Below are 19760 nucleotides of genomic sequence, written 5' to 3'. Positions count from 1 at the left end.
TTTATCTTGTTTCAAGCGAATTTAGGCTCACTCAAGTGAGGTCTGACAAAGAGTTTCGGGTGATGCTCGCTTCAAGAGAGTTTGATCTCGCTCCGAGCAAGCTACTCTTGCTTAAGAGAAAGATTGGATTGCTTAAGCAAGTACGTAGATAGTCGCGTTGGTTTTTGTGGTATTCATGAAAGTTGTAGTCTTGAATGTTAGCATTCAAATACGATTGAAATCACCTAAAAAGAAGGTTTAGAACTCAAGTTATATATGATCAAATTAATGAGCAAATGTCAAGCTATCATATTTAGGCTAAAACATTGTAGTTTTTTATTTATTTAAAATAGTAGATGGCATAATTAGCTCTTCAGGTCAAAATAGAAGTTGGAGATAATTGTCTTAGATTTCTAATAAAATTAAGATCAACTTAATAGCATATATATAGCTCTAAATAAGGTGTTTGGACCACACGATATCGTAGAAGATTATGAAAATGTAGTATGTGAATGTGCTATTAGTATGCTTGTGAGCTATGTATGAGTTATAGTGATATGATCTCTTATGCCATTGATTGCTATATTTAATTGATATAGTTGAATTGTTAATTGCTATATTAAGAATGGTTGATGATTTTATGATATGGGATCAACTGCTAGTATGAGATCACGTGAAATGTATGCATAAAGTTTGTTTAACATGCATCATAGCATAAAATGTTTTTAAAGGGTACGATATAGAATACACCACCAAGAAAGGTCCCTTGTGTAAAAAGCTTGGGAACTAACCCCAGGGATAACTCAGTTTGGAAGTCTCAGTCTTGTCCTCATTAGTATAGGATGTATCTTGCACAACTTATCTATCCTGACTAGACCCTAATAGTATGTCCTTCTAGTGAGAGTGTGTAGCAGGTGTGACCTAGCATGTACTCCTAGATTACTCTGTGTATTGCTAGTGGCAATGCACAAGTGTGATACGTGATGTTTTTACTGGTGTCACGTGCATTGTAACATTTAGTCTGTGTCCATTGCATAATGCATCTTAATGTTATGTGGTATTTAGTTGTTATATTGTGAATGAATGGAATTTGTTATATGATTGATATGTTTATGTTATGTTGATACATGTCTTGTTTGTGTTTGGCTGTCTAGCTACATCTGACGTCGTGAGCCAGACTTCTCTTGCTTTGTGTTGTTTTTTCTTGTATGTTGTTGCAAGTGATCTTCGGTATGATGTTGAGGATGTTGGTAACAAGGCTTAATCCTCATAGAAGGGTTATGCTTTGATAAGACACGTGACATTGGGAAATTAGTTAGGATTTAATTTATGTTATTTAATTTGAGTAGTTAAATTTTAATTTCTTTATAATTTAATATTTTCACTAAGTCTAGTTTATGTTAAAATGTGATTCTTTCTACCTATATGATTTTGAACTTATCTATTTAATTTTAGGCTATTCAGTTATTAATATATTATGTGTTATAATATGCAGGGTAGAAGGTGTCACACCTTGTCACTTTAAGCAAGTTTGCACAAAAGAAACCCTATTTAAAAAATTATAAAATTAGATAGAAAGGCACTTCATTTTTCCAGTATACTCATAGAGATTAGAGAGAGTAAGAGTGATAAACATTATAATCATGGATCATTTGAAGATTTTCTTTTGTACTTGAGAGAATTCCATAGCCATAAGTGACTAAGTTCTCCATCGTTAGAGGTTGATGTAGTAGTCATAACCATGTAGTTCTCCTCGTTCTCACTCAATAATAGGATTTTATTTAGTTAATCATCTTCATCTATCTCTTAATGTTATGATTTGATCATCTATGGCATGTTTTTATAGTTTTATTTGAAGTTGGGAAACCCTTTTAGAATTACGATTTAGGTAAAAATGTTAATAATGCTTATTACTAAGAATAATATGTCTTATTAGTCAATTTTTATGTCCCTAACCTTAATGTTTTGCTCAGCAAATTTTACCAAGGAATTGGGATTTAAATATATTTTAGTGTTGTTGAATTAATTGATTAATTTATGAAATTAAATGAGAATTTGGGAGCATATATGCGGGGAAGGTTAGTGAAATCATTCTCTAATAGTCTTTTATTAATTGATCTTCAATTCTTACTTTTTTATCTCTCCTCCTTTTCTTGAAATCCCTAAAAAAATGTTCTTTACTTTTATGTGTTCTTAAAACAATTAATTTTACAAACTTTCCTAATTAGCATTAAATTAGATTAATCAATCACAACAAAGATATTTTCACAATAAATTCAAAAATGAAAATACATTCCAATATACTTGATAGATGCATTTTATCAAACAAATTTTCTGAACAACTTCATATTCAACAAAACAAAGGATAGAAATGAATGCTTAAATTGGCACTGGATCTATTAGCAAAGCTTTAATACATTCTTTCATTAGTCCACCAGAATGTGTGTAGTTATCTTTGTCTTTATAAAACACATCTATGAAACGTGTAATGTTGAGAATACGCTGTAGAAAAGGCATTGGAACACTGGTTGGCATAAGACATTCCTCATTTATATCTTTCCAAGCATTTGTTATTCTCTTTCGACATTCATGAATTGCAGCTTCCCTAGACTCGCCGTATTGATCCATATAGCATTCCAAGAATGTGGAAACATGTCTTCTTTTTTGTTCAAACTATGCAACAACAAATAATTTTGCAAATTAATATTTACATCGTGTAATGAAACATAAACATTGAAGCATAAGATTCTTAAATACAAAATTGTACCTCATTGGACACAATGTCATCCATTAACCTACAAATAGTACAAGAAGCCATAATAATTTTTGGCTCACTTGTTGCCCATTCAAATATGTCCTCTGTGATTATATCTCCCATGCCGATGTAACTTGTTGTAATCAATGTGGAGTAACCAGAAGATTTTTTTGATGTGTGCAAGTACTCCTCTATTGTTGTTTTATAGTTGTTGTTGAGCCACCTAGCCTCAGCCATGAAGGCTTGAACACCCTTTTTGAACTATTGGCCAACAAACATGCCTTATAATAAATATAAAGATTGAATTTGAAAGTATATTATATGAAATATTTGTCTTTGTGCTTTTGGTAGAATTATAACAGATTTTAATGTTAAGGATTACTTTCTTTATATTTGGTTTTTATCATATATATATATGTACAGAAATCTTGATCGTAGTACACAAACTCTTAATTTAATTTGGTGTGTGCGCGTGTGTGTGCGCGTGTGTGTGTTAGGGAGAAAAAAAACTCTTACTTCGTTTATAATGTAGTTAATGAAATATGATTTTCCTTCCTTCTTTGTTTCTTGCTTTATTTCCTCATAAAGCCTTATGAGTGACTTATAAATTAACTTCATATATTCTGGGAGGTCACCCAAGCAGCTAATATCCCACCTGAAAAAAATTTTCATTAAAATAATTTATGTATGTTGTTTTTCCTTAAAAAAATAACAAGCAAAGAAAAATTGTGTTTTAAAATATGCTAATTAACCTTTCAATTGCCTTAGTAAAAATTTCTAATTCATCAATGGTTCCATATGCATCATATGTATCATCAATGATTGATAACATTGCAATTACTTTTGTTGTTATTTTTCTTGCTTGAGAATATTGGGGCTCAAAATATATCGCCAAAATCCAAAAGCAACATTCCACAATTCTATCTCGCACATAAGGTAATTTACTAGGTACATCCAACTCTTTCCACCACCTATAAAGTCCAAAAACAAATGACAACAATAATTAAAAGGATTAGTCTTTGGAATCAATTTAAGAAGGTTTGTACTGATGAGACGAACTTACATGCAAATATTGCCAAATTCTTTTCTATGTAGATTTTGCAATTTATTGAAATCTAATTTGGCAAAATTGAGTAGAGTTTCATTATGAGAAGGATCTTGTTCATAGGTAGAAATGTAGTGGTGTGCCTCTAGCCTAGGTAGGTTCTTGTGGAGAGCTTGTCTCAAGCTATGATTGACTTGAATCGCAAGAGAAGGGCTCAATTGGGTTGCAATGGACTCAAGATAAGTGGAAGTGAAAGTCATGGCTTCTTCCAAAATGTCTTCTCCGTGAATCATCATATGTGAGGCTTCATAGAGGCACAACAGTCCCTCAACGTCATTAACAAGTCTTTCACTAAAGCATCCTGTCACATCCTTGAACTTGTTGAACACAACTAGTGTTTTATTCAGCAACCACATGATTGAAAATTAGTTAGAGACAAAATTTAAGAAAGCTATAATATGAATGTAAAATTTATAAAGCAATCTGTGAGATAATGTTTAAGGTGCTTCCCAAATTAATAAGCAAAACTTCTTGCTTTATTTCTCGTTCAATGTATACAATCCCAATAATGACATTTAAAATATAATCAAAGTGAAAAATAGTGAAGATTAAAGTAGGTGAGGACTAGAAAAATATTAAATGATAAAATTCAAATACCTTTTTTTCTTATTATTAAAATACACATGTTTTTATTGTTGGTTATTCTCTTTTCTTTTTTCATTAGTGTGTAGGTTATGCACTAAATTAGGTGATTTGAAGTTGAATCAAAGGAAATCAATTAAAGTAGATAATTAAGTTGAGAGATATACGAGGTGAAACACGAAATCCATGTTGCCTCAATAATCTAAATAGCACAGAAAGAGAGAAAAGGTTGGTTTCGATAGTTATTTCTCCATTTACAACATAATTCTTGTGAATTTGTTGCAAAACTTCATCAATCTCATGTTCAAAGTGATAGTTCACACCCAAACGACAAATTGAGTCAATCAATCCAACTTTTGTTAAGGGCTCATCTGGCCTTAATACAAGCATCTTCCTCACTTCCTTTTTTAGCATTTCTATTTTTGTCTCAATGTTTTGATCAAGTTCCTACATGTGTTAAGAAAAAAAAATTAATTAAATATTTAAACAGTATATTGAAGTGCAATATAGATTGTCCATGATTTTAAATTATATCAAGAATTTGAATCACTTTAATTGAACTTTTCATTTTCTTTTCATATACATAACTTTTTACAAGTTTATTCAATCATGGTTAATCATGAAGTAAAACTGCGTATTTAGTTAAGTTCATTAATGGGTCTATATATATATATATATATATGGTCCGTTTTCAATTTTATATAAAAATTAATTAATGTGAAATTATGAATTTTATACTTGGAAATTTGATATGCATATATATTCGATAGATAGATTCATAAAATGTAACTACTAAAATTTATTCCAAAATAAATGTTAAATATATATAAATATGACATCTTAAGTTTCACATATCTAATTAAATCTCAAAGATAATGCATATACCTCAGAACTAGAAACATATGAAATGAAATGATCCCCCCAAATGGAAGGATGATAATCTGCAATAGGTCGAATGTTTGAGGGTGGTTTTGCATCCTGGGCGAAAACTGGAAGGGAAGAGGCTAGATTAGACATAGTTATGTTTTAGAGTAGCTTAACTATGAAATGTTCATAATCACCACTTGGTTCATTTATAAGAATCCGGAGAGAAGATGTAACACTCATTGAGCACGTAGCGTACATTTATTCTGAATTAAAATGAATTTAATAATATGAAATTTTTAAATCAATCAAATTATTTTTTAGAAAACTTGTTGGAGACCCGGATTGATGTTGAGTTTCCTTCAAGCTCCTCCCTAGATCTTGAACTCCTTGATTCTTCCTATGCTTGATTAAGGTCTCCTATGGAGGAGGAGGCCTTATGACCACCACGGTTGGTGGAGAAACTCTCCCAAGAGGCGCCACTCCTTGAAGAAGAGATAAGCCCCTTCAATTCTCACCACACTCTTCTATGGAAGGGATAAGAGAATTGGATGCACTCAAAGAGGTTTAGGGACTTTTGGAAGAGAGAAAATCTGAAATCAATTTCAGAAAATGAATTCTCAATACATCAAAAGTGTTTTACAATGAAGGAAAAATGAAAATATAGGAGTAGGAAGCTTGGAGAGCAAGCTAGTCTTAACCATGGTTCACTAGGAACCATGGTAAGGTCTAGCTAACCATCCATGGTCTAGAGGCTTGGAGAGCAAGCTACTCACTTAGCTTGCTTAGTAAGCAAGCTAAGGAGAAGCTTGTGCTTCAAGCTTCTAAGCTTGAGAAGAACCAAGCAATTTGGCCAAGTGTGAACACAAGTGTGAACACATCTAGGTGGGTGGCTCTTTGGAATTAATTTACTCCAACCGGTTTTGAAATTGTTAATTTGGTTTAGTTAGGTTCATCCAATGTGAATGGAACCTAGCTAAATCAAATCTATGAAAAATTAGGAGTAAAATGAGTCCAATATGTAAATTTTAGCCTAGGACCACCTTTTGGCTAAATTGCTAGTAACACTCTCTAGCTTGCTAATGGCACTCTCTAGCTTGCTAATGCCACTCCCAATCCTACTACTAGAAAACTAAGAAAAGAATGTATTTCTAGGTTAGGTTAAATGGAGTCCAAGTGTCCAAGTAACCTACCCTAGAAACAATATACAATAGCTACTAAAAAGGAAATAAAGTGCCTCACAAATACAAAGGCAAAAATACACCTATACAAGTATCTACTATATACAAGGTACAAGAAAACAACTATACAAGTATGTACAATGGAAACTTAAGAGACTAATAAGAGGAACTATAATCAATGCTCATGATGAGCAAAGGTCTTTGAGCACCTCCTCTTTAGAAGTCTCCTCTAGCTTCCTAACCATGGACCTAATTAAAGGCCCAATGGTCTTCATGGGTGAACCTTCTTGGATCATCCTTCACCTTTCTTGGTCTTACCTCTTCCAAATGGATCCTTGGGGATTAGATTTCCATCAGCTACTAAAATTCAAAATATTAAAAATAATTTTTGTAAATATTTATTATTAAAAATCTCTAACATATTCTATAAAACCCATTTAATTAATTAAAATAATTATAAGAAAATAATCTCCATAAATATAAAAATAAATAATAATTAACCATTGTATTAGTACAAAATTTGGGATGTTATAGGACTGACCATAGGGGTTCTTCATATTTATCTTATTATACAAAGTTGTTAACATTTGAAATACTTTTTCTCCAAAAACTTTCATGTGAATGAGAAAGAATGAAAGAAATTTTTATTGGTTCAAAATAATGATTAAAAAATGATTATTAATAAGATTAATTTTATTATAAAATTAATTACAAATAATGATTGATTTCAATTATAAATATTTTTTTATTAATTTATATCAATATTATTATCAACATCTTATTATTATACATATTTTGAGTAATTTTCTACCCAAAAATTTGTTCAAATAAAAATAGTCAAAGAAATTTTTATTGCCTCAAAATTTTTAAAATATTTGGTTATTAATAATATTAATTTTATTATAAAATTAATTATTATTACAAGAATACAACGAAATTATTGCGAAAAATAAGCGTCGGCTAATAATTGATGCAAATATTGTCAAAAAAGCTGATGTTATTTTAAGATATAGCATCGACTTTTTCGACACTAACTTAATTTAAGTTTAGTGTCGGAAAAGTTGATACTTTTAGCGTTAGAAAAGCTAATACTATTTCTAAAGAATAACGTTGATTTTTTCGACACTACACTTGCTTTGAGAGAGATAAAAATGAGTTTTTGAATCTTATATATACATAATGTATGATAGTGCAGTTGGTTATCAAGTTCCCTTAACATGTTAAGGTTCCAAGATCGAGTCTCGGTAATAAATAAAATTATTACCGACGGCTTAGTCGACACAAAAAAAAAAAGTTGTGTTGACTTATTTAGCATCGGCCAAAAGTCGACGAATGACCGACAATATTATGTCAGTTTTTATTATTTAGAGTCGACTTTTGGCCGACTCTAAAACGAAACATTTTTGTAGTGTACTAAGAATGTTTGATTTAAATTATACATGTTTTGTATAATTTATATATATAGTTTTTATTTTATATAATATATTTCCTTTATTTAATATAATTAAATATTTCTAATAATAATAAGATGTGGATAATAATATTGATATCTTATTATATAAATTTGTTTATATTTGAAATAATTTTTCTCTCAAAATTTTCCGTCCAAACAAGGACTAAAAACTAATTATGAATAATATTAATTTTATTATAAAATTAATTACAAATAATGGTTATGAGTTATATTATATATGATTTTTTTATCAATAAGATATAAATATATGTAAGTTTTTTTTTATAATATATTATTTTTACTTTATATATATAAATTGCTCTTAATAATGTGTGGATAATAATGCTGATGTCTTATTATATAAAGTTAATATTTGGAGTAATTTTTCTCCCAAAAGTTTTTGTTAAATGAGAAATTAATAAAAAAAAATTTGTTCATCCAAAATAAGGGTTAAAATCTTATTATAGAAAGTTGTTAACGTTTTGAAATAGTTTTTTTTTTCTTTCAAAAATTTCTGTTCAAATGGGAAATAATTAAGAAAAAATTGTTGTCTCAAAATAAGGGTGATAAATTGAACAACCGGACTAGTTCTTAATAGTATGTCCTTTTAGTGAGAGTACATAGATGGTGTAATCCAACATGTACTACTAAATTACTTTACATGTATTGTTAGTGACAATGCACAAATATGATATGTGATGTTTTTACTAGTGTCACAAGCATGATATATATCATTGTGCCCATTACATAATGCATCTTAATGTTATGTGGTATTTAGTTGTTATATTTTGAATGAATAAAATATATTATATGATTGATATGTTTATGTTATGTTGATATATTTGTTGTTTGTGTTTGACATTGTGAATTAAGATGTAGTTAAGAATAAGATATTTTTAACTCAATCAAATAATTTTTTTTTAAAATTATTTTAATCATGATACTTTTATATCATGCAACTTAATTGTGTTGTCAACCTCATCTAGTGGGACATGGATTTATTGTTTGTCAGTAAAAAGAAAATATCATCAGCAAAAATAAAAAAAAATTGTTGTTGACGTTATATCATGTTTAATTTTTTAAATTTTATCTCTAAAACGTTTTAATGAAATTTTGTGTTGAATTATTAAGATTAATTTTGTTTGACATTAATGAATAATATTTTACTAATTTTACTTTTAGAAGTATACTTATGGATACCCAAGTTTTTGGGAAATTTTAATTCCTATTAGGTTTTATTTTTTCAATTCTAATGTAGGGTGTAATGACCTGCCTGACCGTCACACACAGCTCACAACCGTCACAACACCACACAGACAAGAACATGCATATATACATAAGCAGCTAAAATATTGTGGTTTAAAAATCAAAGTAAACAATTTACATTTAAAATAGCCAAACTAGTGGCTGAAACAACAAAACATCAAAATCCACTTCATCTGCCAGCTGCAGACCTGCCTCAAGACCAGCCTATCCCTGTTCTGCTCTCATACAACATATGATCATCGCAGTCCAAACCACATGGAAACAACAAAGGGTAGGCTAGTGAAAAGAATCAACATATACACATATAATTACAAGAATTATAATCAGCTACAGCTAACAGCATATAAACCAGTTTAGCAACCGCAACATATAATATTTCATAGCATACATCTCACATCATTCAGCAATAATAGCAGTAAACACACAATGCGTTGTCACGCATATTAGCTCGGAGATCTCCTACAACAGCTCAGTCTTACGGCTTACAATAGTTTATATCAGCATGCAGCACGCACAGCATATAGCAATAACAGCATACAACACAGCTTATACATCATAATTCAGCATTTAACAATTCACAACACAACAATATTATCATTCATCTCAACAATATTCATCAATAACAGCTCAGCTTAGCATAAATCAACGTTTATCAACATTTCTCCACATCTATCAGCATACAATAGCATATAATTAAACATCACATTCGCGCCCGGCGCACTCATGGTTGCGTCCAGCGTGGCCCAACCAGAGAGCATCAGGGCTCAAACGTGCCCGGCACAATTCCTATTGCGCCTGGCGTGCTAGGAGGCAAAGACCCCAACAAGTCTCACACGCCCGGCGTGCCAATCCCGCACTCGGTGTAAGGTAGACAGAGACCTCCCCAAGGTCTCACGCCCGGTGCAATACAAATTGCGCCCGGCGCCACCACTGGTAGAGACTCCCAAGGAGTCTCCACGCCTGGTGAGACGAAGTCACGCCCGACGCCACACCAGAATCACAATAAAGTGGTCACTAACTGATAACATGCCCAGCGTGGTCCAACCACGCCCGGCGTGAACCATCCAAGGGCACCCATCTTCAAGCTCGCCCGGCGCACACAACCTTGCGCCTGGCGGGCTCGACCAATGGAGCCCTCTTATGGTCACGCGCCCGGCGCCACGAATTGCGCCCGGCATGCTACCCATCAGCAACTCTCCAAGTTCGAAAATCTTGCCCAAAACCTACAAAAATCAACATTTCCAGCACATGCAAACCAACCAAAATACCACATTTTCACCAAACAGCTCAAAAATACCATCTTTTTACAAATGCAACCACAAATAATGAAAAATCCCCAAATTTCACTGAAACCCCAAAAATGAAAATTTCACCCATCTTAGCCAACGATCATCCATCAACAAGCAACCAATGAGTTTCTAACTCATTCTCAACCACAACCTAGCAAAGAATCCTAGCTTCCTTTACCTCGGTGAAGAATCCGAGCTCTGGGAAGAAGACAAGCTTGAACGGAGAAGAAATGGAGAAGAAGGAGAAGTTTGAGAAAGCTCCGCACGGCTCAGCAAGAATCAAACACCTACTCAGCACCTACACACCCAAAGAGTCCAGAAAATTTGGGACCAAGGCAAGGAAAGGGAAGAAGAGAGTGAGTAGGGAATGAGAGAGTGAAGAGAAAGAGTGAAAGTGAAGGAAGAAGAGAGAGGGAAGGGATCTCACAACCACCCCAACAACAGGAGTTTTCGTCCCTGAAAACAGACTTACTTGGGAAAAGAAAAGGACACCGCACCCTGCACTGCTGCTGAACCTCCCAAGTAGCCTCACTAGTAGTTGCATCCCACAACACCTTCACCAGAGCAATAGACTTTCCCCTCAGCTCCTTCAGCTTATGATCAACCACAGCTACCGGCGACTTCTCACACATCAGATTCTCCTTCACCTGCACATCATCCAGCTCCACCACATGACCATGGTCATGAACATACTTCCTCAGCTGGGATACATGAAATACATCGTGTAGGTTTGAAAGAGACGGTGGCAAGACCAACCGATAAGCAATCGGACCCACACGCTATATAATTTGATAGGGACCAACAAACCTCAGTGTCAACTTCCTTGCCTTCAGCGCTCTACCCACACCAGAGGTCGGGGTCACCTTCAGAAATACATGCTCCCCTTCAGCAAACTCCAAAGGCTTGTGCCTTTTATCAGCATATGATTTCTGCTTACTCTAAGCAATATTCATCCTCTCCTGAATCAGCTTCACCTTCTCAGTAGTCTGTAGGATTAGCTCCGGTCCCATAACCACTAACTCACCATCTTGATACCAGCATAGAGGATTCCTACACCTCCTGCCATACAAGGCTTCAAACGGCGCCATCCCAATACTAGAATGAAAGCTATTATTGTATGTGAACTCAACCAGCGGTAGGACCTCCTCCCAACTTCCCAAGGGGTCTAACACACAAGCCCTCAGCAGATCTTCCAAGGACTGGAATGTCCTCTCTGACTGACCATCCGTCTGCGGATGATAAGCAAAACTCAGCTTCAGCTTCGTGCCTAAGGCTTGATGTAGACTCTGCCAAAATCTGGAAGTGAACCTCGAATCTCTGTCTGAAATAATACTGGAAGGCACCCCGTGTAACTGTACTATTTCCCTCACATACAACTGTGTTAGCTTTTCCAAGGACCACTTGATATTGACAGGCAAGAAATGGGCACACTTGGTCAACCGATCAACAATCACCCAAATAGCATCACTATTCCTAGCCGACCTAGGCAACCCCACAATGAAGTCCATAGTGATACTATCCCACTTCCATTCCGGAATCTCCATCTGCTACATCAAACCACTCGACTTTTGATGCTCCACCTTCGCCTTCTGACAAGTCTGATAGGCCGCCACATATTCAGCTATGTCCCTCTTCATACCAGACCACCAGAAAGTTTTCTTGAGGTCTTGGTACATCTTAGTCATACCAGGATGTATGCTAAGTCTGCTCTTGTGGCCTTCCTCCAACACAGCTGTCTTCAGTTCAACATCATGAGGTAGACAAATTCTGCCATTGAACCTCAAGATCCCATCTCCGCCTAGCTCAAAACCAACAGCCTACTCGGTACCTAGCAAACCAAGAAGTTTCACCAGCTCAACATCTTGTAACTGTTTCTGTCCAACCTACCTCAAGAACTCACTAGTTATGGTAATCATCCCACAACTAATGTGATCTTGAACTAACTCTACACAGAGATTCAAATCTCTAAACTCCTCTACCAGCTCCAGCTCCTTCACCATCATACCAGACATGTGAATGGATTTCCTACTCAGCGCATCCACCACAACATTGGCCTTCCCAGGATGATACATCAATTGGAAATCATAATCCTTCAGAAACTCCATCCACCGTCTCTTATGATCAAACAGGTACTTCAGACTCTTGTGATCACTGAAGACGCTGAAACGAGCACCATACAGATAATGTCTCCATATCTTCAAGGCAAACACAACTGCTGCTAACTCCAAGTCATGAGTAGGATAATTTCTCTCATGGTTCTTCAGTTTCCTTGAAGCATATGCCACCACTTTCCTGTTTTGCATCAGTACACACCCCAGACCCTAGTGAGACACATCACAATACACATCAAAATGTTCACCAGAGTCGGGCAACACAAGCACAGGAGAAGTAGTCAACCTCCTCTTCAGCTCATAAAAACTCCGCTCACAGGCATCTGTCCAAATGAATGGCTGCTCCTTCCTTGTCAACTGGGTTAGAGGCGCTACTATCTTGGAGAATCCCTCAATGAACCTTCGATAGTAACCCGCTAGACCCACAAAACTCTGAATATCAGTGACAGTTCTTGCACGTTCCCACTGCAACACCAACTCTACCTTAGCCAGATTAACAACAATCCCCTCAACTGAGATCACATGTTCCAAGAACTTCACTTCATCCAACCAGAACTCACACTTTGAAAGCTTATCGTATAGCTACTTCGCCTTTAAAATCTCTAGCACCAACCTCAAGTGCTCTCCATGCTCCTCCGGGGTCCTTGAATAAATCAGGATGTCGTCAATAAACACCACCACAAATTTATCCAAGAAGGGCCGGAAGATCCTGTTCATGTAATCCATGAACACTGCTGGGGCGTTGGTCACACCAAACGGCATCACAACACACTCATAGTGACCATACCTAGTCTTGAAAGTAGTCTTCAGTATGTCACCCTCCTTCACCCTGATCTAGTGATAACTGACCTCAAGTCAGTCTTGGAAAATACCGATGCTCCCCTCAGTTGATCCATTAAGTCATCTATCCGGGGAAGTGGATATTTGTTCTTAATGGTCAACTTGTTCAACTGTCGGTAATCAACACATAGTCGACTACCTCCATCTTTCTTCTTCACCAATAACACGGGAGCACCCCACGGTGATACACTTGGCCGCGCCAACTATTTTTCCAACAAGTCTTCCAACTGACCTTTCAACTCAACCAGCTCAGCTGGGGCCATCTTATAGGGAGTCACCGACACTAGCCCCGCACCTGGAACCAAGTCAATGCTAAACTCCATCTCCTTAATAGGAGGAAACCCAGGCACCTCATCTAGGAACACCTCAGCAAAATCCTGCACCACATCAATATCAGCTATGACCCTAACACTCTGCTCCATCTCTCAATAATGATTCAGCTTGGCCAACTGAAATCAACAGCTCATCCTCCACTTGAGGAAAGATCAACCTCCTATTGGCACAATCTATAAGGATGCGATTGGCAAACAACCAATCCATCCTTAAGATTATGTCAATATCCACCAAAGGCAAACAAATCAAGTTCACCTTATACCTCTTCTCATTCACAACAATAGGACAGCCAGCAGACAGCTTAGAAGCAACTACCGAAGCAAAAGTAAGAGTCGACACTAGCAGTCTCAACCCCAAGTCACACACCGGCACACCTAGCATAGCAGCACAAGCATAAGAAATAAATGAATGAGAAGCTCTAGAGTCAAAAAAGATCATCACATCCTTACCAGCAGCTTTGCCCTTCCCCTTCACAAGATCTGAGGAAGTACAAGCTTCAGCCCTAGTCAAAGCGAATACTCTGCCAATAGTAGTAGGTCTGTCACCCCTTTAAGCATCGCTTCTCTGAGCATCACCCCTCTAAGCATCCCTCTCCGGTCTATTTCTAACGGGACAGTTAGTTGACTCATGACCCATCTTATGGCACCTGAAACACCGGCTCTCCATGTATGGACAATCCTTGACAAAATGGGGTCCAGCACACCTATAACATCTAAGAGTGGAACCTCCACCCTGTCTCCCTCCTCTAGCAGCATCAGCAGGTTGCCTTATGATAGGACCCCCTTGCTGTGGTTGGGGCCTATCATACGGCTTCTTCTGATTTCCTCCTCTCTTGGACCCAGCTGGTCCCTTAGTAGTCTTAGTCACACGGTTGCCACCTTCCAACCGCTCAACAACTTTCGCCTTCTCCACTAAGGCCAGAAACTCAGTGATGGCCATAGGCACCACCACCCTCTTCAGCTCTTGCTTTAGACCCTCAGCAAACTTCCTGCATTTCCAGGCTTCAGATATAGCTTGCGAGTAGAAACGAGCCAGGTGCTCGAATCTCATCGCATACTCAGATACTGACATCCCTCCCTGGTGCAACCGCATGAACTCGGCCTCTTTAGCGTGCCTCACGCTCTCTAGGAAGTACTTCTCTGAAAACACCCTCTTGAAGCACTCCCAGTCAACAGCAACTCCTCTAACAGTCAGCATGTGATGGGTACCTCTCCACCAATGCTCAACCTCCCCAACCAGCATGTATACAACATATGCCAGCCTCCTCTCCTGAGAACATCCTAACACAGCAAAGATCTTCTCCAGGTCACAGATCCAGCAGTTAGCTACCTCTGGGTCTGCATCTCCCTTTAACTGTGGAGGATGGCATTTCTGGAACTCAGCTAGATCCCGACTCTCCTACGACCCAACGAGCCTTGCTACACCAACTGCAACTCTGTTAGTGTCCATCCTAGCAAAATAAGCATTTTGCTGCTGCATAGCCATAGCCATCATCTCCATGTGACGGGCTATCTACTCATTGGTTCTAGTCATTGTCTACAAAAGTAACAGCACCTTCAGTATACAATAACTAAACCAAACAACAATAATCAGCACAACAATCAACAAAGAAATCAGCACAACAAAGCAACACAACATAGAGCTCAGCACAACAAAAGCCTGAAGGAACCACCCCCACAGAGTGTCCACTAGACTCAAACTGTTCTGATATCACTAAAGTGTAACGACCCGCCTAGCTGTCACATACAGCTCACAACCATCACAGCACCACACAGACAAGAACATGCATATATACACAAGCAGCTAAAATATATACACAAGGTCTAGCCTGTGGCTTAAAAATCATAGTAAACAATTTACATCTAAAATAGCCAAACTAGTGGCTAAAACAACAAAACATCAAAATCCACTTCATCTGCCAGTTGCAGACCTGCCTCAAGACCAGCCTATCCCTGTTCTGCTCCTACACAACGTATGATCATCGCAGTGCAAACCACATGGAAAAAAAAGGGTAAGCTAGTGAAAAGAATCAACATATACACATATAATTACAAGAATTATAATCAGCTACAGCTAACAACATATCAACCAGTTTAGCAACCACAACATATAATATTTCACAGCATACATCTCACATCATTTAGCAATAACAGCAGTAAACACACAATGCATCGTCACGCATATCAACTCGGAGATCTCCTACAACAGTTCAGCCTTACGGCCTACAACAGTTTATATCAGCATGTAGCACAACACAAGATATAGAAATAACAACATACAACACAACTTATACATCATAATTCAGCATTTAACAATTCACAACACAACAATATTATCATTTAGCTCAACAATATTCATTAATAACAGCTCAGCTCAACATAAATCAACGTTTATCAACATTTCTCCACATCTATCAGCATATAATAACATATAATTAAACATCACATCCGCGCCCGGCACACTCATGGTTGCGCCCTGCGTGGCCAGAGAGCATCAGGGCTCAAACGCGCCCGGTGCATTTCCTATTGCACCCGGCGTGCTAGGAGGCAGAGACCCCAACAGGTCTCACACGCCCGGCATGCCAATCTCGCACTTGGCGCAGGTTAGACAGAGAACTCCCCAAGGTCTCACGCCCGGCACAATACAAATTGCGCCTGGCGCCACCACTGGCAGAGACTCCCAAGGAGTCTCCACGCTCGGCGAGACGAAGTCACGCCCGACACCACACCAGAATCATAACAAAGTGGTCACTGACTGATAACGCGCCCAGCGTGGTCCAACCACGCCCGGCGTCAACCATCCAGGGGCAGTCATCTTCAGGCTCGCCTGGCGCACACAACCTTGCGCCCGGCAGGCTCGACTAATGGATCCCTCTGATGGTAACATGCCCGGCGCCACGAACTGCGCCCAGCGTGCTACCCATCAGCAACTCTCCAAGTTCAAAAATCTTTCCCAAAACCTGCAAAACAACATTTCCAGCACATGCAAAGCAGCGAAAATGCCACATTTTCACCAAACAGCTCAAAAATACCATCTTTTTACACATGCAACCACAAACAATGAATAATCCCCAAAGTTCACCCAAACCCCAAAAACGAAAATTTCACCCATCTCAGCCAACGATCATCCATCAACAAGCAACCAATGAGTTTCTAACTCATTCTCAACCACAACCTAGCAAAGAATCCTAGCTTCCCTTACCTCGGTGAAGAATCCGAGCTCTGGGAAGAAGACAAGCTTGAACGAAGAAGAAATGGAGAAGAAGGAGAAGCTTGAGAAAGCTCCGCACGGCTCAGCAAGAATCAAACACCTACTCAGCACCTACACACCTAAAGAGTCCAGAAAATTTGGGACCAAGGCAAGCAAAGGCAAGAAGAGAGTGAGTAGGGAATGAGAGAGTGAAGAGAAAGTGAAAGTGAAGGAAGAAGAGAGAGGGAAAGGATCTCACATAGGGTGTCTTTATAAGTATAACCAAGGAGAAAATAAAACTGTAGTAGTGAAAAAAAGTACACATAAATTAAGGAAAGAGATTAGGAGCCTTTAAAAAAATTATTGATTGGAACTAATATAATTTTTAGGTGATTTTTATTAACAATTGTTAATTTTTTTAAATATATTATTAACAAGTAGACACATTTTTTTTAGCACTTTAAAGTGAAGACTTTATGTGATTTACCAATGTGTTCATGTTATCTCTGTATTACCTTTCTACAATCCGAGATTGAAATAGTGATATTCACGATGTGGTTTGGTTTGGTTTTTGTTATAAAAGTCATTTGAATGAAATATGAAAATTGATTATGATTTAATGTAGTTTGATTTGAATTAATGAATCATGAAATATGAATTAAATTAAATTAATTTTTTTATTTGATTTAATTTGATTTTTTGTTATTTAAAAATTTACTAAAAATTTATAATATTATATTAAATGTTTAAGATGATACATCAAAAAATCAAACTAAGAATATACAAACATGAAAATATTTTGGTCACTTAATTTAACACTAATTCTTATTATTTTAGTAAAAGCATTTCTTTAATATAATTTTAATTATTATATTAAATATCTTTTTTTCATATATATAGTTTGTCACTTAATTTTTTTTTCAAATGTTGTAAAGAGTTTATAAATTTTTATTCTAAAATTAGTTTAACAACTTAAAATTTTATAAAATATCTTTTAATAATATTATAACATATATTTGTAGAGAAAAACACATTTTGGTAACCTATAATTTTATAAAATAGCTTTTATGTTATGTGTCAATTTTATATACATATATTATGAAACATATATATGTTTACAAATAAGTGCAGTTTAATTTAGTTTGGAACGGTTTCACATTCCAATCTAAAAATCGAATCAAACTATTCAATTTTTAGAAATTTAAAATCCAAACAAAACTGCTAATTTATAATTCTATATTTTTCAATTTTTGAGTCGATTTACGATTTTTTTTTGAATTGATTTTGGTTTTGAACACCCTTCCATTGAACTAGCACTACACTAAAATTAGTTTTTTGTGGCAATTAATTTATTATTTAGCGGTCATATAAATGATCATTACTTTTTTATCAGCATTTAAATAATGGCTAGTGTATCCAGTGTCGCTAATACTATTACCGACATTTATATAAAATGCCGGTAAAGATCTACTAAATTGTCGGAAAAACTTATTTTTTAAAGGCTATTAAAAGTTATTTTTTTTTTCATTTATCTCTTTTACTTTAAATAATTTATTCCTATAATTTCCTTTTCTAAATTCATAACTTATATACTTTTTTATCTCTACTCGATGTGGGATTTGTAAGATGAGAGTTGTCTTTTATTTATATATTTTTAATTTATTTTTTTAATTGTCTTGTCTCTTAAGAGATGTGAGATTTATAAGGTGAAAGTTGAAATGAACCTGTAAGGTGATAGTTATTACTCACTTATATACTGTTTAATTATCTTATCTCTAATCGATGTGGGACTTAAGTTTTTTCTAATAAATAATTGTCGCTAATAGTACTTTAGTGTAATATAAATACATTTTTAGTGGCTATTATATATTAGCCATTAATATTTTTATATATGGCGGCAATTAAATTATTGTCATTAAATAATTGTTATTAATAACAAATTTTGTTGTAGTGTAGTGATCTACAATGCTACATATATAACATATTATCGCTAGCATTCAATTTAAACATTGTGACATTTTTTATTCTTTAAATAAATATTCAAGAAAGCATAATTTAAAACACCAAAAGTATATATATATATATATATATATATATATATATATATATATATATATAAAGTTAAGCTTATTATGTTAATATATATTGGAATCTTTTCAGTAATTTATAATATTGATATTTATCTTTTTTTAATCTATCAAAATTACAATGACAATGCTAGGATTTGTAGTTAAAACCTTGTGTATATTAGCTCAATCCTTCTACCACTGGTCTGACCTAGTGCTTCTTGAAATTTATCTTATTATACAAATTTGTTAACATTTGGAATACTATATCTCCAAAAAAAATTCATGTGAATGAGAAATAATCAGAAATTTTTATTGCTTCAAAATAAGAATTAAAAAATAATTATTAATAAGATTAATTTTATTATAAAATTAATTACAAATAATGATTGATTTAAATTATACATATTTTTTTTATTAATTAGACATAAATATATATATATATATATATATATATATATATATATATATTTCTTATCTTATTCTAAAATTATTAATAATTAGAGTAACTTTCTACCCAAAAATTTCGTTCAAATGGAAAATAATCAAGGAAATTTTTATTGCCTCAAAATTGTTAAAATTTGATTATTAATAAGATTAATTTTATTATAAAATTAACTGCTAAGAATGGTTGATTTAAATTATACATGATTTTGTAAAATATATATATATATATATATATATATATAAATAGTTTTTATTATATATAATATATTTCCTTTATTTAATATAATTAAATATGTCTAA

At 35.0% G+C, this 19760-nt stretch overlaps 2 protein-coding genes across 2 annotated transcripts; both read right to left on the bottom strand.

The window, feature by feature from the left end:
* Positions 1 to 2250: 2250 nt before the first annotated feature.
* LOC109790254 (putative terpene synthase 2) lies at positions 2251 to 4195 on the bottom strand. Its single transcript, XM_083061412.1, has 5 exons — positions 3798 to 4195; positions 3487 to 3705; positions 3251 to 3389; positions 2747 to 2995; positions 2251 to 2652 (listed from the first exon to the last, which is right to left on the bottom strand). Exons 1-5 carry the CDS (start codon positions 4193 to 4195, stop codon positions 2359 to 2361), a joined length of 1299 nt encoding a protein of 432 aa, XP_082917538.1. The 3' UTR covers positions 2251 to 2358.
* LOC145950790 (alpha-copaene synthase-like) lies at positions 2995 to 8332 on the bottom strand. The gene is made up of 2 exons (XM_083062528.1): positions 5307 to 8332; positions 2995 to 4868 (listed from the first exon to the last, which is right to left on the bottom strand). Exons 1-2 carry the CDS (start codon positions 5436 to 5438, stop codon positions 4554 to 4556), a joined length of 447 nt encoding a protein of 148 aa, XP_082918654.1. The 5' UTR covers positions 5439 to 8332; the 3' UTR covers positions 2995 to 4553.
* Positions 8333 to 19760: the final 11428 nt, after the last annotated feature.

This window comes from Cajanus cajan, chromosome 8, assembly GCF_000230855.2.
Source record: "Cajanus cajan strain Asha chromosome 8, NIPB_CcT2T_4, whole genome shotgun sequence".
Classification (NCBI taxonomy): Eukaryota; Viridiplantae; Streptophyta; class Magnoliopsida; order Fabales; family Fabaceae; genus Cajanus; species Cajanus cajan.
This window is presented reverse-complemented; position numbering and strand designations above follow the sequence as displayed.